General features: G+C 36.8%; 1 protein-coding gene across 2 annotated transcripts; it reads left to right on the forward strand.

Annotated features, from left to right (window-relative positions):
- Positions 1-8083: 8083 nt before the first annotated feature.
- LOC120196649 (PH, RCC1 and FYVE domains-containing protein 1-like) lies at positions 8084-12313 on the forward strand. Of its 2 annotated transcripts, none has more exons than XM_039198402.1 (9): positions 8084-8225; positions 8341-8427; positions 8630-8719; positions 8831-8920; positions 8999-9196; positions 9292-11292; positions 11403-11549; positions 11632-12062; positions 12178-12313. In XM_039198402.1, exons 1-9 carry the CDS (start codon positions 8169-8171, stop codon positions 12287-12289), a joined length of 3213 nt encoding a protein of 1070 aa, XP_039054333.1. In that variant the 5' UTR covers positions 8084-8168; the 3' UTR covers positions 12290-12313. The 2 variants fall into 2 exon arrangements, with proteins under 2 accessions (XP_039054333.1, XP_039054334.1); XM_039198403.1 differs by having other exon boundaries at positions 11635-12062.
- Positions 12314-22764: the final 10451 nt, after the last annotated feature.

A 22764-nucleotide genomic window follows, 5' to 3' on the forward strand; every position in this document is an offset into this window, starting at 1 on the left:
ATTCTTATTGAAAATGACATCTCTGCTTCTGATGATCTTTCGATTTTCATAGTCCCAAAACCGGTAACCGAACTCATCACCACCATAACCAACAAAGACACATTTGTTGGACTTTGCGTCAAGTTTACTTCTTTCAGCAGAATTTATGTGTACATAAGAAATACAACCAAACACTCTTAAGTGTGAAAGGTTTATTTCTTTTCTGCTCCAAACTTCCTCTGGTATTCCACAATTCAAAGGAACTGAGGGCCCACTGGCCCACGGTTGATCAGGTAAGCTGCAGTGTTGATAGCTTCAGCACATAGCAATTGTAACACACCAACCCGTATCCGACCCGGACACGAGTCCGAGATGTCACATTGACATTTCAAAACATTTATTCTTGCAAAATAATAGAACATTTGAACTATTTTTAAGAAAATACGATAATATATTGTTCAATTATGTTTGGTATAAAATTTTGAGATAAAAACGTATTTATGAACAGTGAAATACGATATGAACAGTGATGAATAGTGCCATGAACAGTGATACAATGCATCGATGCATTGTTACAGTACATCGATGCATTGTTACAGTGCATCGATGCACCAAAAATTCGAAGCAAAATTGTACATCGATGCACTGCTATAGTGCTGCTATAGTGACTTTCGTAAAACGTTCATAAAACTTGTAAAAATTTAACCGTTCATTACTAAACAATTGTCATTTACATAAACACATTTAAAACATTACAAAATTCAATCGTATGACTTTTCAAAACCGATTAGAACATATCGGATTTAATTCTTTATTTACATGCCAACCACTTTCCTTATTACAAAATACATACTATACATTTCTTTTCTGATATGATCTTTGTAAAAGAGAATTGACTTGTCTTGCATAACTTTTATTAATCTTCCTCTTCTCGGAACCTACGTGTAAAACAATCACACTCTAAGTCGTTGACTTAATAAGGCATGAAAACATATGACATTACTCTACTCATATTAATGCATAAACAATTAATACTATCATATCATATAAAAGCATATACCATTTACAATACTTATCAGTACTCATATTATTATCACTAATTCCTTTATATCATGTAAGCATATGCTGAACCTTTCTATGCTCACCCTCGGTATCCATATCATTTTACAACAGAGCACACATAATATCATATTAAGTTATTTATTGTCTTTAAAGATCATGTATTAGCCCATGTATACTTTTGAGAACTTAAGGTATGTGCACCACTATGCTGTCACCACAACTCGTATAAATGTCCCGAAAGACCTATCCAGAGGTCATAAAGAACCTCGACAACTGTCCATAGGTCCCGAAGAACCTAGGTAAATTGTCCATATGTTCTTTAGAACATAGGTATACTGAACATATGTCCCGAAAGACATAGGTAATTTTGTCCATGTGTTCCGTAGAACATAGGTATACTGTCCATATGTCCCGAAAGACATAGGTAATTCTGTCCATATGTTCCGTAGAACATAGGTATACTGTTAATATGTCCCGAAAGACATAGGTAATTCTTCGACTCTTGGCATGCCAACTATACCACTAGCTCTCATATTACATAACATGGGCATTATCATTTATAACATTTCATATCACTTGTTATTTCTCTTCTGTCACATACCATATGTATGTGTAAGCATATATTTCATATTACATGTAATCACGTAAATCATTTCATATGGCTTATATCATTTCTCATTTGTTCATGTAAGTATGTCATTTCTTGTTCATATATGTTCATATATATACATCACATAGCACGTAGAATGACATCTAAACTTATACATGTACTCATATACATACTTTCATAAAGTCCATATATCACTGCCATATAACTTCTCTCACAATTTTACATAATCATTTATATAACATTAAATATATATGATTTTCATGTATTTACTTTCACATAACTCATCACATAGGAATGTATTCTCATATTTTATTCTCATATATTCATATATGCATATCATTTCATTATTCTTATTCTTATTATTATTCTTATCACATAGTTATTTTATTTCTCATGTTCTCATGTAAGCACATATATCATGTCTTGCTTACTTATATTCACATATTCACATCACTTATTCATATCATCTCTCTTTTAATCCCATATTTCTCTTTTTCTGCCACATATCATATGTGCTTATAATCACGTAGTTTACTTTCATGTAATTCATGTCACTTATGTTCACATAGCTTGTATCACTTTACATGGTTTCACATAAACATATATATAAATCACATAGCACCTATAAACTCATATATTTCATAGTTTTTTCACGTAGCTCACTATCATATTTTTATATCATATATCTTATAATAGATTCTTATATAATCTCTTGTTTCCTTTCTACCTATTCACAATCACACTATCATATACTCATACAAATCATGTCACACCTACAATAACATAAGTACAATTTAAATTGCACTCACCTTAGCGTTGCTTTGATTCGATCCTAATTCTTTGATTGTTCCGAAACTTGTTTAGGCTAAATTTCTACATAAGCATAATTTCCGAGATGATTATCAGAAGCTTAAACCTTATAACTTGACGTTAATCACTTAGGCTAATTTAATAAACAAAATTTCAGCTTTTCCTTTAGGAGTGTATCGATGCACTATGAGTGCATCAGTACACAAAATAGCTTCGAAAAATCCATGCATCGATGTACCCCTTAATGCATCGATGCACCTACCTAGAAATCACTGTTCATTGTACGAAAATTCACTCGTTCAACTTCAATTCTTCAAGTTTCATTCCCTTTCATATTCTTAACTCAAATATACATGCTTAAACTCATTTATATCTATTTATTTCATCTTAAACCTCAAAATTCTATTCTCCATATAGAAATCAATAATCATACCAAATTTTCCATGTTATCCAAACTTAATTCTAACACTTCTAACTTCTTATTCTCATAGAGGACAAGTTAAATTTATCCTCCAAATTCATTTAAACCTTCTTAAACAAAATTTCACTTAAAAACCCATTTTCTTTAATCTATCATAACTCCTTTATCTTTTGATTTTAAGATAACTTAAGCTTTCCTTAAGCTTAGTTATCATCTAAGGATCAAAACCTAACCTTTAATTGAACAAATAATCAACTAATGAGGAAACTTACCTTTTGCTTGAGCTTTCACGTGGAGAAGAGAAAGGATGAAGAAAAGAATTGCTTGGAAGCTTATCTCTTCAATCATGCTCCACATGGGTATTATAATACCCATTAATTATTATTTAATTATTTTCCTTGTTCAATTACTCATTTTCCCTTTGACTCCTTTAATATTTACTAACAACTTTAAGGAAATATCTCCACATAAATCATTGAACTATTCAAATATTCTACTTTTATCATCAAATTCTGAAATTTTACAATTTAGTCATTAACCCAGTATTGAGGATGTTACATCAATTTGGGCAATCAGGCATGTATCCTCATGCTTCTGGCACGTTCATTCAGAGTTTTGTTCATGCGCTCTGCTACGCCATTATATTGCGGTGTCATGGGAACTTTTGTCTCCATTTTGATCCCATTGTTTGCACAGAAATCTCTGAATCTACTGTTTCTATACTCTCCTCCATTGTCAGACCTCAACCGCTTAACTTTCAAACCAGTCTCATTTTCCACCATGGCCTTCCATTTTCTGAAGGTATCAAAGACTTATGATTTCTTCTTCAAAAAATAAACCCACACCTTCCTCGTAGAATCATCGATGAAGGTGACATAATATAGTGAGCCTGCAAGAGATGGAACTGGAGATGGTCCCCCATACATTAGTATGAACCAACTCTAACTTTTATGCCTTGGGTGTCTTGCCAATCTTTGCAAAACTGACTTTCTTTTGTTTGCCAAAGATGCAATCCTCGCATAGTCCGACATCTACATTCTTTAGATCCGACAACTTCCCATTTGACAAAAGTGTCTTCATCCTTTTCTCGCTCATATGGCCAAGCCTTTGGTGCAATAGGTTTGATTTTCCATCAACATCTGCTACTGCAATGATATTCTCTAAATTTGAGGTTACATAAAGAGTACCAGTCTTCTTACCATGAGCAATGACGAGTGCTTCTTTGGTAATCTTCCATTCACAGTTTGAAAATCTTGTACTATAATCTTCTTCATCAAGCTGTCCTATAGAAATCAAATTTCTTTTGAGGCCAGGAATATGTCTCACTCCTTTCAGCGTCCAGGTGGTCTGGTTTGACAGCTTTAATCGGATATCTCATTTTCCGACGATCTTCAACGTTTCATCATCAGCTAGATGAACCTTTCCAAAATCACCACTGACATAGTTCTCCATGATTTCTTGGCATGGGGTGGAGTGGAAAGATGCCCCTGAATCCAAGATTCATGATTCAATCGGATTGTTGACGCTTAGAATCATGGCATCACCTGTCTCATCTCTCATGTTGGCAGATTCCTGTGCGCCGATATATTTCTTCAGTGCTCGACAATCTCTTTTAAAGTAATCCATCTTGCTACAATTATAACAGGTAAAATCTTTCTTTCCCGTTCTTGATTTTCCCGTTCTGGATTTCGATCTGCTACGATTTGAATTTCTTTATGAAGTTCTCCCTCTAGACTCCGTGTGCAAGGCTGAGGAGGTTGATGCTTCACCCGATTCTCTCCATCGAATTTTTTCACTCAATACCAGATCCCGAACATCGTCGAATTTTAATTTGTTGTTTCTCGACGAGCTGTTGACTGCTGTAACAATAGCATTCCAACTGTCTGGTAGAGATGATAAGAGAATTGAAGCTCGAACTTCATCATCGAATTCAATTTCCACGGAACTCAACTGGGTTGTGATTATGTTGAGTCCATTTAGGTGTTGAGCCATTGATGCCCCTTCCGCCATCCGCAAATTGAATAATCGCATTATCAAATGAATTTTGTTTGAGGCCGATGGCTTTTCATACATACTGGAGAGAGCCGCCATAAGACCCGCCGTGGTCTTTTCCTTTGCTATGTTGAAAGTAATATTTCGGGACAACGTCAGTCGGATAACTCCAAGGGCTTGTATGTCGAGAAGAGCCCAATCTTAATTCTTCATGCCCTCTGGTTGCTTTCCTGAGAGATGTTGATATAAATTTTTTTGGTACAGAAAATCTTTAATCTGCATCTTCCAAAAGCCAAAGTTCGCACCATCAAACTTTTCAATTTTCACATTCCCTTCGCCTGCAGCCATCGCTCCCACTCGAATCTGGCTTTGTTTGGATCGTTTCTGACAATTCTTGCGAACCACTAAGTATTAGAACACCTCCGTCGATAAATTCGTATCACCGACAAAATTTTTACTATTAACGAAATTCACTATTTACGTGAATAGTAATAAATAGTAACATTGCAAAAAAATTGACAAAATTCACAACCAAAAGCTCTGATACCAGTTGTTGGGAAATCAACGAGTAAAGAGTAATTTCCCTATAACCAGATTAGTGAGAATGCGAAATAAAAGCGGAAAAATAATACCCGAAATTGATAACGGAGTTCAGCCAATTATGCCTACGTCTTCGGACTGCTGCAGATATTTTACTAAAGAGAGAAAATTTACAGGTGTTTACAAAACACTCACTACTCACAAGAAAACTCTGTAGTATATGGAGAAATAAATGATTTATGGGAAGATTTTGAAGCTAAATGGGTTAGGGTATTTATAGTTGAAGCTTAAGGACTAATCTTTGAAAATACCCTAAAGTGCAACGACTAAAGTGCATTTTACTCATTTCAAAAATTCAGCAATTGCTACCCACTTGCACCGAAAGCTTCTCTGCCAACAATCCACCAAAAATTTGCTTTGACAATTCAACAATTTTATTGCTTTTACAACCCACCAAAATTGACTTTGCAACACAAAAACCATTTAATGAGTTATAATCATGAATGTTAAATATAACATATAAAGAAATATATATCTATTTAGGCGGAGAAAACTCTAGCTGCTCTCCTCACCTCTCTCTTCTTTTTTTTGTTTTGTTTTTTAGAGTTAGTATCGTTTTTCATAGTTTAGATCAATTTTTTCTTTTTTGATTTTGTTTAACCAATGTCGGCATTGATTTTAATGTTGGTTGCCAACCGCTAGTTCTCTTATCTCTTTGTTTCTTTTGTTTTTTTAATAAAAATAATTTTACCTTGATAACACATTTTTTTTTGTCTTTTTGACACGTTTTTCGTCTTTATGACATATTTTTCGTCTTCTTTCTCAATCATTTAGTCGTTCTTTTTATTTTTTATTTTCTTAGGGTTGAATTTGACGACGCTGAGACAGATTAAGATGACACTTATTTATAATCCTATTGATATTCCCTGCTATGAATTCTTTGATTGAATTTGGATACACGATTTTGCATTTGTGGATAGTTTCTCACGACGTTGGCTCTGATTTATGGTTCTCGGTGATCTTTCAATAGCTTATTTCCTTTTGTGGTTCATTTGCTGATGCAGCCAGATTTATTCGTATCTATTTTTGTTATATTTTTATTGAGTTTTTAACCTTTTCCATGTAGTCTTTATATGATCTAAAGTAACTAGTTTTAGCGTTATAAGAAAATGACTAAATTATGTATTTAGAATACGGTGATAGTTATAAATCCTTATTGTAATTTTGGAAATAGCCGTTCAATTTGAAAGCATTTAATTGTCTATTGAGTATTTATTACATGAAAAATGTAGGCGTACTTATGTTAAATTTGTTATTGTTAACGTTAATGTTACCGTATTCGACCATATTTTCCAGCTGACCACGACAATCCGCAATCGATGGTTACATGAAAAATATCTTAATTTTTTCATAACACTTTATATTTAAATTAACAAATCACTTAATAAAAAAAAGTAACAAATCACATATTTTTAAATTTAAAAGTTTTCAAAATATTTTTAAAATAATTTTTTTAAAAGTTTAAAAACTTTTTCAATCCTTAATTATGTTTAAATTGTAGAAACTACATGTTAATTTCTAAATACCAAGAATGTTATTTTTTATGCAAATATAATCATTAATTTTATTAAAAATAGAAATTTTCAAAATTATAATTAAGATCATAAACTAAACACATAAATATAATAATTTTCAACATAATAGACTAATTATTCGAGATAATACAATGATTATACAAGAAAAATGTTAAAACCCATCCAACAAATCTGAACAAAAGAAAGATACAAACAAATATGACTACATCAATACAAACGAACCATGAAATAAAATTATTGAAAGACGATATAATATTAAATATAATGGCTAAAAGAGAGAAATAAAGAGAGAGAAATAGTATAGCGAGTAGAGTATAAAAAGCATACATGCATGCACTCGGACGGCAGATTAATGGGGCTTTGAAGTTTGAAAGCATTTAATTGCCTATTATCTAGTGTTTGTATGTAGCTGTAGTTAAGTTATGCTATATCTGTTATTGTTAACGTTTATGTTACCGTACTTGACTATCTTTTCCCGGCTGACCACGACAAACGGTGGTTATTCATCAAATCTTAATATACGTCTACCTTTTGCATAAAATTTACATTTATGTTAATTCGATTGGAGTTGAAATTTAAAATCCCATCTTTGAATTTTAAATATTTGTGATTTAATTGATTTCAGTTTAAGTCTAATTATGAGATTTAAAATAAAAGTCAGAAAAGGTGAAAGAACAAAATGATGAAAAGGAGAAGGCTGGGAAGAAAAGATCGAAAAGAGCATTGGGGATGGGGTAAAAAACAGGAGATTACAGAGATAAGGAAGAAAGAAGAAAAGTCGGGAACACGTGCAAAAGGTATTGTTTGTGTGTTTGGTTTTGTTGCCTAAAATGTGTCTGTCCCATTACACCAAAATCAATGCAAGGTAATGGAACAACACAACATCTTCATTCGCTCATGTTTTTATTTATTTATTTCTTTTAATCCTTACTATATATTAATTGAGGAATAGAACGAAATAGACAAATGCATGTCTCTGTCTTTGTCCCTGTAGAAATAATTTTATGCCCAAAGTGAAAGTGGTGATGGTTATTAAGGTTAACTTATGGTGAAACCAACCAACTGAACTTAACTCCCAGTTTCTTCTTCTTCCTCTGCTCTTCCCTATGAAATGAAAGTATCTGCCAAGAAAAGAATACTAGTATAAAGAAAAAGGAAAATGGGTGAAGGAGATGCCTTAGTATCAATGCTTCCTTTTGACAGACATGTTGAACAGGTTCTCTTCTTTGCTCTTTTCACCTCTTTCAATCTTCAAAATTAATAAAAAAAGAAAGATTTTATATTGATGATTACTTGATCCTCATTGAAGTCTGATGCATGTAATGTTTCAGGCAGTATTGGCAATGAAGAAGGGAGCACATCTTTTGAAGTGTGGAAGAAGAGGGAAGCCTAAATTCTGTCCTTTCAGGCTTTCTACGGTGGGCATTCTCTGTTCTCACCTCTTAATGCCCTCTGCATTACCATTTTCCTTTTTCAATAATTCATAGTCTTAATAAATATATATACATATATAATATTCATTCATTCCTCTGCAACCATGGATTCTGCTTCTGGTGCACCTTTCCATTTCTGTCCCTGTTTAAACAAATATTAAAGGACCAAATGTTATTTGTATTTCAGGATGAGAAATATTTGATCTGGTATTCAGGACAAGAGGAAAGGCAATTGAGATTGAGCTCTGTTTACAAGATTATCGCTGGCCAGAAGACCGTACGTGCCTTGCTACTTTTTAGTATAACATGCAAACTAATATATACATACATATATATAGTATGATGTTTTGAAATGTTCATTAACATGATTTTGTTTAAGTTGATGCAGGTCAATTTTCAAAGGCAATACCAACCCCACAGGGAGCAACAGTCAATTTCACTAATTTATTATGCTAATGGTGAACGCTCTGTGGATTTGGTAACATTTTCTTTCATGCTGTTTACAAATTATAATCTTTCTTGGCCTTTTTGTTTGATTTACATCACTTGCTGATAGATATGCAAGGACAAAACAGAGGCTGATGCTTGGTTCATAGGTCTGAGAGCAGCGATATCGAGATCTCACAGTTGCAGTTCGGTCTCCGCTTTGAGGAATCGTAATCGAGGCGCACAAAGTTGTCTAAGCAGTCCTGCCGGTTTTATTCGAAGAAAGCACAATCTAGGACTTATGGAGGAAAAGAATCAATTTTCTCAGGTTTAGTATCTATATGTATAAGAGCCTTAACTTCATTACTTTGCCACAAGATATGCTTTTTTCATTTAACATATAATGTTTGCAAAATCTTCAAGGTGCGAAGCTTATGTGGAAGCCCTTCGCTATCGCTTTCCGAGAGGTGTTTTTCTGATGGCTTGTCATATTCTTCAGATAGCTTTTATTCCTGGGAATCGAATTTGTCACACATGCAAAACGTTACGGATAGTACTTTAACGCCGGATTCTCCATATATTCAACTGGATGATGTCAAGCAGTGGGGAATAGATTATGCAGCTCCTGAATTTCGGAAGAAAGCATCTCACAGGTTTTCAGCACCTACTCATTGCTCTACACAAATACAAAAGAATGGGATTCTAAAGGATGTAATGATATGGGGTGAAGAGGTAGTTGGAGGGAACATTTGCAGTGTCCACTCGGATAGTTTTGGAGTCCAGAGTGGGTCGAACTCCGATGTGTTATTGCCTAAATTGCTAGAATCAGTAACAATGTTGGATGTGCAGTGCATATCTCTTGGAGCAAGGCATGCTGCTTTAGTTACGAAACAAGGTGAAGTCTTTTGCTGGGGTGAGGCGAACGGTGGGAGGCTCGGGAACAAGATTAACATCGATATCAGCCATCCAAAGCTTGTTGAATCCCTCAATGGGATTGCTGTGCGAGGTGTTGCGTGTAGTGAGTACCAAACATGTGCCTTGACACAATCCGCCGAACTTTATACTTGGGGCGGTGAACCGTATACGAACCAGTGGTTGCCACATAAAGTTTCTGGTCCACTGGATGGTGTAAATGTGTTTGCAGTTTCTTGTGGAGAGTGGCATACAGCAATTGTTTCCACTGCAGGGAAATTATTTACATATGGTGACGGAACGTTTGGAGTTCTCGGGCATGGGAACACACAAAATTTGTCGCAACCGAAAGAAGTCGAGTCTCTTAAGGGTTTGTGGGTGAAATCCGTTTCTTGTGGACCATGGCACACGGCTGCTATCGCTGAAATTACGAAGGATCGAAACAAGCTCAATGCTAATGGTGGAAAACTATTCACATGGGGAGATGGTGATAAAGGCCGGCTCGGGCATGCCGATGGAGATCGAAAGCTTATACCAACATGTGTTGTGCAGCTTATGGATCATGATTTTATACAAGTTAGTTGTGGAGGAATGTTAACTGTTGCACTCACGAGTAAAGGTACAGTTTACACAATGGGAAGTGAGGTATATGGACAGCTAGGGAACCCACAAGCCAATGATAAATCCATAACTGTCGTAGAAGGGAAGCTTAAACACGAATTCGTTAAGGATATCTCTTCCGGTTCATATCATGTTGCTGCCTTGACATTAGGTGGAAGAGTGTATACATGGGGGAGGGGTAGTAATGGACAGTTAGGATTAGGAGATACGGAAGATCGAAATACACCAAGTTTTGTCGATTCGTTGAGAGGCCGGCAGGTTGAAAGCATAACTTGTGGTTCAAACTTAACGGCAGCTATCTGTTTACATAAATCTATCACCATTAGCGACCAGTCGACTTGTAGAGGATGCGAAATGGCGTTCGGGTTTGCAAGGAAGAAGCATAACTGTTACAATTGCGGTCTTCTGTTTTGCCATGCATGTAGTAGCAAGAAAGTTGTTAATACATCACTGGCACCAAATAAAAGCAAGCCTTGTCGTGTTTGTAACTCATGCTTCAATCAGCTACAAAAGGTAAAAAATTTAACCAAAAATTCGAAGCCGGAAAACCGAGTGGTGGGGAAACTACTGAGTCCTCAAACTCAGAGAGGTTTCCTTGATGAGAAAGATGCTTCGAAGAGCCGATTACTTTCACTTAAGCATTCATCAAGTTATGAAGAACCTGCTTCTTGTTTGTCAGCAGCAACACCACGATGGGGCCATGTATCTTGCCCTGTTGTTTTTGATGCACCTCAGGCTCAAAGTAAAAATGCTGCTGCTGGTTCTCCTCTTCCCCAAAATCAGTCCCCTCTGCGATCGAAATTTACTATTCTCGATTCCATGATTGCGGAGAATGATTTACCGAAATCGGATACGATTCTTAATGAAGAGGTTCAGTGGCTGAAAGCTGAGGTACGTAGGTGCAAGTATATATATGTTGTGTTGAACATAGTGATGTCCTTTTCAATATTGTTCAATTATATGTGTATATTTTCTACTAATTAGTGGTGTTTCACCCAAAGGCAAGAAACCTTGAAATGCAATGCCAAATTGGAAGCCAAAAGATTGAGGAATGCCGGCGAAAAATCGAGCACTCTTGGTCTTTGGCGAAGGAAGAAGCCGAAAAATGTAAAGCAGCGAAGGACTTGATAAAAGCTTTGGCATTAAGGGTGGGAAACCATTTATCTTATATCTATGGATTGAGAATTTTATATAAGGATTTGAAGTATAACAATAATCTTTTTGCTGCAGCAGCTTCACTCGATTTCGGGGAAATTCCCTTCTGTAAGAGAAGAGAAATCAGCAGGCATTGCTGTTCAATATCAGTCACCTAGAACAAGAAAGGAGCCTCTAAGCACCGAGACGCATAGCGTTGAGGGTGAGCCACATTTACCTAGTTTGCAGACGGGGACTGCAAGCAAAGTTAAACCAGCGACAACGGAGAGTCCATGTGAAACTCCTATCGTGTTCTCGAATAAATCGAGATCAATGCGGATGCAAGTGAGGGGCCGAGACAGAGAAAAGCAAGACACAGCGGCGCAAATGGAAGCGGAGCAAACTGCAGGGACAAGTAATAAAGATTCCAAAGTAAATGAGTGGGTAGAACAATACGAAGCTGGGGTGTATGTTACCTTTACAACTTTGGCAAGTGGCCACAAGGGGCTAAAGCGAGTAAGGTTCAGGTAATACATGTATGTGCATGTATTTACGTAAATGCATGCATAGTATGTATGTATGTATGTATGCTTATTTCCTACTTTATTTCATTGATTCGAATTCACGTGGCGGTGCATATAGTCGGAAGCGATTCACAGAGAAGGGAGCAGAGCAATGGTGGGAGGAGAATCAGCTGAAGGTTTATAAAAAATATGGAATTGAAGAATACTCTCATTCAAACCAAAAGCTATAGGGAAATAAAGAGTTGTGGCAGTTATAAATATATGTTCATCACTACAAGTTTTGAGTAATGTTTAAGTAGCCTTAGCTCAATTGCATTTCTGTAAAATGTAAGGGAAATTAATTTCCTTAATTTGTATTTATTTTAATTAATTTAAATTAATATCATCAATATGTATATGTGTTTGTCTATGGTTCAAGAACCAGTTAGTAAAGGATAAGGCATATAGATTTGGAGCAAATAAGAAAGATAAAAATCTGCAAAATTGCCAATTTGGTCCTGAAACCTCTGTTTTATTCCTTCAATTTTAATGAATCCGCAGACCGAATAGAAGTTTGAAACGCTACGGAACGGATAGCCACTATGCTAATTTGAGAATCCTTTTTGTTCTGAACGGAGAACCACATTCGATGATGATAGTTCGGAGGAAAAAAGAGAAAAAACATTAACAAAAGATAAAAACAATGAGTATGAGATGAAAGATTCTCTCGTTTAGATTTACTCGTATAGGCATATATATGTCCATGACATCAGATAGTAAGATTATTCGTGTCAGTCATAGAGTTAATAGTTATTAATGGGTTAGTAGACGGATAGATCCAATTGTCAAATAATATAATTAATTATTAATGAGATTGATAATGATTATGATGAGATATTGTAATCAAGCGAAAGAACTGATGGGATTATCCCTAAATAAATCTTATCTTAAAAAGAACTCCGAGAGTTTATAGACCTCTCGTACAAAGTAGTAAAAACAGAAGCATGTGAAAGAGTGACGTGTAATTTACGGGAAATATACAACATATATTGTAATAAAATTTGGCGAGCTTGACGAGAAACTAATTAATCATGCATGAATGATCAAAGTAGTCAAGTAAATATAAACCTCTTGCTATAAACTGATACAGAACGAGAGAATATAAGACAAATGAATTCAACATGTTCGGGTAAGATCATAAAAAATTGTGTGTAATGATTTTATTATAAATTGAACCATAGTTACATAAATCGCTCAATAGCCCACGATTTACGTATTGTACGTTGCGATCCAAAACGAGGTACGAACACGGTCCAGGTTGTTTCAAAATCGCGATTCGGTACGAAAGCTTATACAATCCAAAATTGACCATCCAATCGACCCAATTGATGTTCAAATCACGATTTGAAGTCATCGATTCATCGTTCTGAACAATAAAAAACGCGAACAGATAACCAATTTCATCAATTTGACTGTTCAATTCCATCCACACTCTGACGCGGGAAAGAACGACGTTGACCAGCCTTTGGATTTCTATTCACACTTCACGACTGAGAGGATTCAATTAATCAATCATATTTTCATTCACACATAACATAAATTATGGATTCTTTATCTTCTGATTTTAACTATTATAAATATTTAAGTTAGTCACACAGCACAGAGCCACAGACAGTGTCGATTACCTGATTACCTTCCTACAGTGTCGATTTCCTTCACTAAGCCACAAACTCTTCTTTTCTTCTTCAGTTTCTATTTTTTATCACTGCAAATCTGCAATGACATTTGGCCAGAATCATCGAAGAGATAGTGAGTATGATGAGAACGAGACTGGAATCAGTGAGACACAAGGTTACATTAACCTTGATGATGATGTGCAACAAACAACAACAGCAAATGAGGGTAGTGGCAGTGATTCTGAAAAAGTAACCGAAGAGAAGGATCCTATTAAGCCACTCCTTGATGAAGTAACCTTCATTGGTGTAGGAAATAGCAAGAATGAGGGAGGTGCTAAACAGTGGATCTGCAATCACTGTAAAGGCAAGTATACAAGTTTGTACACTAGAATTCATGTGCACTTCTTTGGAGACCCATTGGGAAAAAAGGCTGAAATTAGAAGATGTCTTGTTGTAGCAAAAGATCGAGACACTTACGAACGGTTGCAAAAGAGGGTGAAAGATGCTGAGAAGCTAGGAGTTTCTAAGTCGTTAAAAAGCTCTATAGTTACAAAAAGATAGAATTTAAGCTCTAAGAAACCGTTAGAGCAATCTTTTTCTATAATGGAGAGAAACACGGTAGATTTAAAAATCATGAGGGCTTTATGTGAAAATGGGATCCGTTTAACGTTTTGCGTAATCCACAATTTCGTGAAATGATAAATGCAATAAGAAAGGCACCAGAAGGTTATAAAGCGCCATCTAGCGAGAAAGTAAGAACCGTTCTACTAGATGAATGTGTTAGAGATGTGGAGAAGGACCTAACACCATTTAAAGATACATGGTACTCACAAGGTCTTTCTATTGTATCTGATGGGTGGAGAAACATCAAACAAAAACCCTTAATCAATGTTCTTGCTGTGAACAGCCGTGGTTCTATGTTCATGTATGCCGAAGATTTTTCTGGGGTGGAGAAAAAAGGAAAAACAATTGCTGAATTTCTGATCCAAGTGATTGAATCTGTCGGCCCAAGTAATGTTCTCAGTGTCGTCACAGACAACGCAGCCAATTGCAAACTTGCGGGAAAGAAAATCGAAAAGGTATACAAGCATATTTTTTGGTCACCATCTTGTGTGCATACATTAAACTTGAGTTTTAAAGACCTTGCAAATGAATTTATTTGGCTAGAGAATACATATAAAAAGGGAAAATGATTGTCAAATATTTTTTGAACCATGGACAAGCTTTATCCATTTTTAGTAGGCCTGTAAATGAACTGAACGTTCAACGAACCGTTCATGAACCGTGCGGCGGGAAGTTCATTTATGTGCATTTATTTATTAAATGAATGAACATGAACAAGATTTTGTGATCGTTTAATTAAATGAACGAACATGAACATAAGTCTCGTTCGTTCATTTACGTTCGTGAATGTTTGGTTATGTTTGTTCGGTTATGTTCGGTTATGTTCGTTCGGTTATGCTTGTATGTTCATTCATTTATGTTTAACCTAATCTTCTTAAATCAATTTTGGTGACCAATTTGTAAGTATCTTAAAAATATTAATTAATCTGATATTCTGATGACCAATTCCATAATTAACCCAATTTTATTTGGAGATTAAATCCAATATGTTAACCTGTGAGGCACCTCGCGCCTATATTCATTTTCCCCTTTTTTCCCCAAACCCTAGTGTTCACTAGAGAGTAGAGACGATCACTGAAAGCTTCAAAACAAGTTATATTATAGTGCAATCTGAAGTTTTACAGGTATGTTTTTATCTCTTTCTCTGTTTTATTTGGCTTAATAGTTGATATATAAAGTTATTGCGGGTATCTTCACATCTAAAACTCAAGAAAACATCATACTTATTTCTAGAAATAGATGGGAAGATAAATGTAACAATCGGAAGTATATGAGCATCAGTAAAGAGAAAAATATATAGAATTTGCCAGAAAACAAAACAAAGGTTTCTATGCAATTTCTGCAAAAGAGTGTAATAGCGGAAGTAATGAGTTTTCTAGGAAGAACCCATTAATAAGTAGAAAATACACTTTGACAATGAACTTTTGTTTTCATAGTTCTTGTGTGGCCTTTAGTTGTGGAGTAGACTTTAGGTACGTTAAAATTTTGAATGGTGGTTTAGCAATAATATCAGTTACGACATGTAGCATCGAAGGGATTTCGGATCTATGTTATTGCCTTGTAGTCCAATTTGTACCGTTCGAAATCTTCATGCTGTTAAATTTTCTACTCTGCCAACGGAAAGAACCATTATTAACAAACTTCACTAAAGTCTGACATTGATGTCACAAAACTTTTAGCCGTCGAATTTATTAGAATAACGTAAATGATTGTTCATATGTAATCATGGACCACTAAGATAAATGTTATATCGTTAAATTAAAGTCGTGTGAATCATTTAATATCTTTAAAAGATCGATAGAAATATTTGATATCTTCAAATATTTCATCACTGCTAATCAGCTCTTACGCTATTTATCATTGTAGATTTGGTTGATTTGCATTGTCAACTATTTTTCATGAAAGAACAATGGAAGGTAGGGTCTCCAACGTTTATGTTCGTGTTCATTTATGTTCGTGTTCGTTTATGTTCGTTTATTTATTAAATGAACGAACATGAACAAGTTATATTCCTTAATAAACGAACATGAACAAAAAAAAATTTGTTCGTTTATGTTCATGTTCGTTTATTTATTAAATGAACGAACATGAACATACCTCCGTTCGTGTGCGTTCGGTTTGTTTACAGGCCTAATTTTTAGAGAACAATTTTAAGTTAGAGCTACTAAAGATTGTAAAAACCCGTTTTGCCTCTCACTACATTTTGTTGAAGAGGTTAAACACTTGTAGAGAGGCCATTTCAATAAAAATTTCTCTAAATTCATGGAGAGATTGGGCAAAACAAGGGGATGAACATACTAGAACTATTTCACAGCTTGTTGTGGACACTATCATAGATGATGATTTTTGGAATGAAGTTGAAAACATTCTAAAAATCACGAAGACTATTTTCTTGATGGTGAAGTTTTGCAATGGTGAAGGCCCAAAAATGGGCGAAATATATGAGAAAATGGATAATATGATTGGAGAAATCAAAGATGTGATGAAGGAAAGTATATATGCATCTTATTTCCCTCAAGTAGAATAAATTCTATTGAAAATGTGGGAGAAAATGAACATACTTTTACATTGTTTGAGATTTGCTTTAAGTCCTCGATTTTATGACACACGTTTTCTTGAAACGTTAGCACCGGGTGTGTAACAACCCGAATATTTACAAAATAATATTTAATTGAAATTGGACGTTAATTGCGAAAATTGGTGAAATTTAATGACTGAACTAAAATTTATGAAAAGTTATAGGCCATTTTATAAGTTGAAGGAAATTCAGGGACCAAGCCCTGAATTCCTCCAAGGAGTGTTGGCAGGCTTATAATTTAAGCGTGGTTTCTGATTGTAAATCAGAAAACACAATTGAGAATTTGCTCAATTTTCCTTCTCTCGTACCTTACTTCCAAGCCCGATTCCGACGCCGTTCGACGTCCAATCGTAAAATTGAAACCACCGTTGTGTTCATCATCAATCGAGGAACAAACCCTTCAAATTAATTGAAGTGAAACGCTGCCAAACGTCGGGAATTTTCAGTCAAAGCATCGTCATTTTTTTTAGCTCTATCGCCGGGAAAAACTTATTTTCACCGCCGATCGTTGTTCCGTTTACGACACCTCCTGCACCATCGTGTTCCTTGTGTCGTTTCGAGTCCGTCGGTGTCAACCTTGTTCGCCGTCGATGGCGGCGCGTGAGGAGGTGGAGCAGTCAAAGATTCGGCCGAGTTGAAATACGAGCTCTCCGCCGTTCAAAAATTTGAACCGATCGTTGTAAGTATCTCGGAATCGCTCAAAATAATTTTTAGAAATTTTTTCGGGAATTTTCCGACACCGTGGCACTGTTCACGCGCCGCACGCGCCGCCGCAGGGAGAGTGAGCTGCTGGAAAACCGGTTTGACCAGTTTTGAACCGGTTTGACCGGTTCGAACCGGTTTGATCGGTCTGAACCGGTTTGACCGGTCTGAACCGGGTTGACCCGACCCGACTGTTGACCCGACCCGACCGTTGACCCGACCCGACCGTTGACCGTGACCGTTGACCGTTGACTTTCTTTGACTAAAACTTAAAATGGCTTTGACCGACCCTTAAACGACCGTAAATCTTTTCCGAGTATACCTATCCTGATAGTTTTCGACGTGCCAAATCCATTTCCGCAGTCCGTTTTGCCAAATTCAAACCCGAAGGACTCCAAATCGACGGTCAAAGTGGATGACTTTGACTTTGACCAAGAATCTGAATTTCTGAAAAGTCATACTTTATATTTTTCGACGTCCTGATTCCATTTCCGTAATCCGTTTGGCCAAATTTAGACTCGAAATACCCCAAATTGATAGTCAAACTCGAAAAATGCTTATATACTTAAGAAGACTAGCTTTGAACAATTAAATAGGATTTGGGACTGATAGATTATTATTGTTTGAAGGTACAAGAGACTCTCCGGATCGTTCGACAGCTCGACCCAACTCTTCTAGATCAGTTAAACCACGTGTGCCAGTATTCACCCGTTCTAAAATTGTAGCAGAGCGTGGTGAAACCAACAATCAGTAAATTTGCTATTTGAACCTATTGTCGAGGTGTGTTCCCTACTTATTATTGAACTGTTTTATTGGTTTTAATATGTGGTACACCGAATTCATTGGCTATTGTTTTATGGATGCACCAATTTAATGTGACATTTTATGGAATATGGATGCTATCTAATTTTTGTTTTGAAATGGTATATGATTACCATGTTTTTGGATTTATGGAATTTATGTCACGGTGCAATTGAATTTTGGAATTGAAATACGATGGAATAGCTCTGATCAAGCTAACTGGGCCTAATGTGACTCTTGAGGGCCCCAAGATGTTTCATTAGGTCGGCTTTCCTTTGCTGTGTGCTTAGGGTAAGCTATATGGACTTATTGACTTGGGCTTAAGGATACAAGCTTCATAGCCTATCCTTAAGTCGGCTTTCTTTTTGCTATGTGCATAAAGTAAGCTATATGGAAAATACTTTTTGGGAACTACTGATGGTGTACCAGAAAAGGGTTTAAACTATGATTTTCAAAAAGTTAAACTCTTTTACGAATTTGTGATATTAATGGACTATGATTTGTACCTATTGTGATTTTATGGAAATGTTGGGACACACTGAGCCTAGCTCACCTTTTGAAAATGTTTTCCCCTTTCAGATACTGTTAGTTAGATACCTTGGTTCGAGCACTTGGAGGATCAACATATCTCTTGAAGTAAATCAAATTGTAATGTTTTTACTGGCAAGTTGACTTTATTTTGGTGACATGGACCTTATTTTTAAAATATCAGATTTTATAATGATAACTCTTTTGCTAATACTGCTCGGTTTATTGTGATATTGAATTTGAAGACAAGTTTTAAATTAAATTATTATTTATTGGTACTATATTTACGAGTTGGATTTTGATAGTATAATTTGTTTATAATTTCATGTTATTTATAATGTGATTTTATATTGATGGAATAACGGTTTCGAAAAATGTCTTTAATAATCATAATGTGATCCACTAGACTTAGTCGAAACGCATAGGTCGGGTCTAGGGGGTTACATTTATTGGTATCAGAGCTTTTGGTTTTTAACCCTCGGACTGTGTATGAGTCCACATTGAAAATACAGTTTTGAAATATTTTACAAAACGAGTTACTAAGGCCATGTCACAAAGTTATTAAGATTTTAACTATGTTCGAGACTCCAAGTGCTAATCTAACCTTAAGTTTATCTTCTGTAGTAATCTCGAGATCTACCAAAATGAGTGCTAGACATGGTCGTCGAACTAGTCGTGGACGAGGTCGAGTAGCTAGATTTGCAGATCCGATTGATGAGATACGAGTAGATCCCCCACCTCCAATAGGTGATCCTGCTCCTACGACACCAACGAATATGCCACCTACCGATGGTATTGGCATGACTACACCGATCATAGGAGCGACCGATATTGAGTCAGAGTCTACTGGAGTTGCATTGGATGAGAATTTTAGTAGACAGTTTCTGCAGTTAATACAGGGAGCAGTTAGAGCTACTGGTGTTGTATCTGAGGTTCCTATTTCACAGACGTTGATTGCCAATGGAGTTAGAACTTTTGGGGGACAGATTGGTGGAGCTCCTACTGAAGCTGAGGATTGGCTCCAGGATATAGAGAGACGCATGGATCAGTTGGGTTTGGACTCAACTAAGAGATATCTAGGTGCTGTAGCAATGTTAGATGGTAATGCCTACACTTGGTGGGAGTCAGTGACCAGTAGTGTTCCTACCGATCGTTTGACCTGGAATTTCTTTAAGGATCACTTTCGGAGTCGTTTTCTAGGAGAGCGCTACTTAGCTCAGAGACGACAATAGTTTGAAGACCTGGTTCAGGGAGACATGACTGTTTCTGAATATGAGATCGAGTTCCTGAAATTGCTGAAGTATGGATTCAGTATGGTACCTACGGAGAGAGATCGATGTCGTAAATTTTCCCTTGGACTCAGATACGAGCTGCGTAGGCAAGTTGTAACCCATCAGGATGAGATATTTGATGTGCTGGTGGGTATAGCCAAAGATGCGGAAGAGGTGGAGGTTTTAGCTTCTGGTAGAGAGCGTGTTGATCAAGATCGATCTAAGAAATTTTCAGGCCCGATGGAGTCATCAGCACAGTCCGGAAAGAGGACTCGTACTTCAGCCCCTCAGAGAAGCAATACACGTTTCAGGCCTGCAACATCCTCACCTTTAGCTGTCAGTCGAGGCGGTTCCTCGTCGTATTATAATGGGCCCCTTTGTGAGTATTGTGGTAAACAGCACTCAGGAGAGTGTCGTAAGAAGATGGGTCTTTGCTATCAGTGTGGATCTAGTGGTCATTATCGGAGGGATTGTCCTCAGTTAGTTTCGTTTGAGCAGACCACTACCCAAACTCCTGTGCGTTCGCAGACTACAGTACAGACCCCAATTAGAGATCGTAGACAAGGAAAGACTCGAGGATCAGCGTCCAGGACAGACAGTAGAGCCCGACCTCAGCAAAATAGAGGGCCAACAGCTTCTGAGGCTAGACAGCCAGCTTTGGTTTATACAACTAGACGTCGTGATGACTGAGATGAGCCTGAGGTTATTGCAGGTACATTTACTATTTCTACCCCATACTTTGTATTATTGGACAATGGTTCCACTCACTCCTATGTATCGAGCTCAGTATCTCGAAACCTTCAGATTCCGATCGAGAACACTGAAAATACTGTTACAGTTACAAGTCCAGTAGGACAAGCGGTATTAGTGAATAAAGTATTACGGCGTTGTCCTCTCGAGGTTCAGGGAGAAATTTTTCTCGCTGATCTTATGGAGCTTCCTTTAGAGGAGTTCGATCTAATTCTTGGAATGGATTGGTTGAATAAACACAAGGTAAAGCTGGATTGCGAATACAAGCGGGCTACTCTGAAGACTTCAGATGGTCGGACTGTTGTGTTAATTGGCGAACGACGTGGTTATCTCACCAATATAGTTTCAGCGATGGAAATTGATCGTATGATCCGGAAGGGATATGAGACCTTCATTGCTTGTATTTTGCACACCAAGGGTGCATTGTCCACGATCGAGGAGATTCGTACAGTTAGCGAGTTTCCTGATGTTTTTCCGGAGGAGTTGCCTGGGTTACCTCCTGATAGAGAGGTAGAGTTCGAGATTGAGACTTATCCAGGATCGTCACCTACTTCTATGGCACCTTATCGTATGGCTCCAAGGGAACTTAAAGAGTTGAAAGTCCAATTGCAAGAATTATTCGATCGAGGATTTATCCGACATAGTACTTCACCATGGGGAGCTCCAGTTCTGTTCGTGAAAAAGAAGGATGGGTCGCTAAGATTATGTATTGACTATCGGAAATTGAACAAGATGACGGTCAAGAATAAATACCCACTACCCAGGATTGATGATTTATTTGATCAATTGCGAGGAGCTACTGTATTCTCTAAGATTGATCTTCGTTCGGGGTATTATCAATTGAAAGTTAAAGGATCAGATATTGCAAAAACGGCTATTCGCACTAGATATGGTCATTATGAATTCTTAGTGATGCCTTTTGGTTTGACGAACACTCCTGCAGCTTTCATGAATTTGATGAATCGGGTGTTCCGACCATATTTGGATCAATTTTGTGGTGGTCTTCATTGACGATATTCTGATCTATTCTCGTACTGAGGCAGAGCATGACGAGCATTTGAAGATCGTTCTGCGGACTTTTGAGAGAGCATCGACTATATGCCAAACTAAGCAAGTGTGAATTTTGGCTTCAAGAAGTGTCGTTTCTGGGGCATATTATTTCTGCGCGAGGTGTTCAGGTCGATCCCAGCAAGATAGAGGCTATTATGAATTGGAAACGACCTAAGAACGTATCTGAGATCCGCAGTTTCTTGGGCTTGGCTGGTTATTATCGACGTTTTGTTGAGGGCTTCTCGATCATTGCTTCTCCTTTGACAAAGTTGTTAAGGAAGAATGTGCCGTTTGACTGGGGCGAGGCACAACAGGAGAGCTTTGAGAAATTAAAGGCGGTTTTGACTCAAGCACCGGTGTTGATTCAACCAGAGTCCGGGAAGGATTTTACAGTGTATAGTGATGCTTCACACTCAGGACTTGGCTGTGTTTTAATGCAGGAAGGTAAAGTGGTGGCTTATGCATCCTGTCAGCTGCGACCTCATGAGTGTAATTATCCTACTCACGATTTGGAGTTAGCAGCAGTGATTTTTGCCTTGAAGATTTAGAGACACTATCTTTATGGAGAGAAGTGTTATATTTTCACGGATCATAAGAGCTTAAAGTATCTCCTGACCCAGAAGGAGCTTAATTTGAGACAACGGCGCTGGCTAGAGCTTCTGAAGGATTATGATTGTGTGATTGATTATCACCCTGGTAAAGCTAACATTGTAGCGGATGCTTTGAGTTGAAAGACGGTATCGGAG

Source organism: Hibiscus syriacus, unplaced genomic scaffold (genome assembly GCF_006381635.1).
Source record: "Hibiscus syriacus cultivar Baekdansim isolate YM2019G1 unplaced genomic scaffold, ASM638163v2 tig00117034_pilon, whole genome shotgun sequence".
Taxonomy (NCBI): Eukaryota; Viridiplantae; Streptophyta; class Magnoliopsida; order Malvales; family Malvaceae; genus Hibiscus; species Hibiscus syriacus.

Excerpts from the sequence above, each read along its gene's own strand:
- LOC120196649 (XM_039198402.1), top strand. The coding sequence starts at position 8,169 with ATGGGTGAAGGAGATGCCTTAGTATCAATGCTTCCTTTTGACAGACAT. Across the intron at positions 8,921-8,998 it reads GTGAACGCTCTGTGGATTTG|ATATGCAAGGACAAAACAGA; the intron begins GTAACATTTTCT and ends ACTTGCTGATAG. Across the intron at positions 11,293-11,402 it reads TTCAGTGGCTGAAAGCTGAG|GCAAGAAACCTTGAAATGCA; the intron begins GTACGTAGGTGC and ends TTTCACCCAAAG.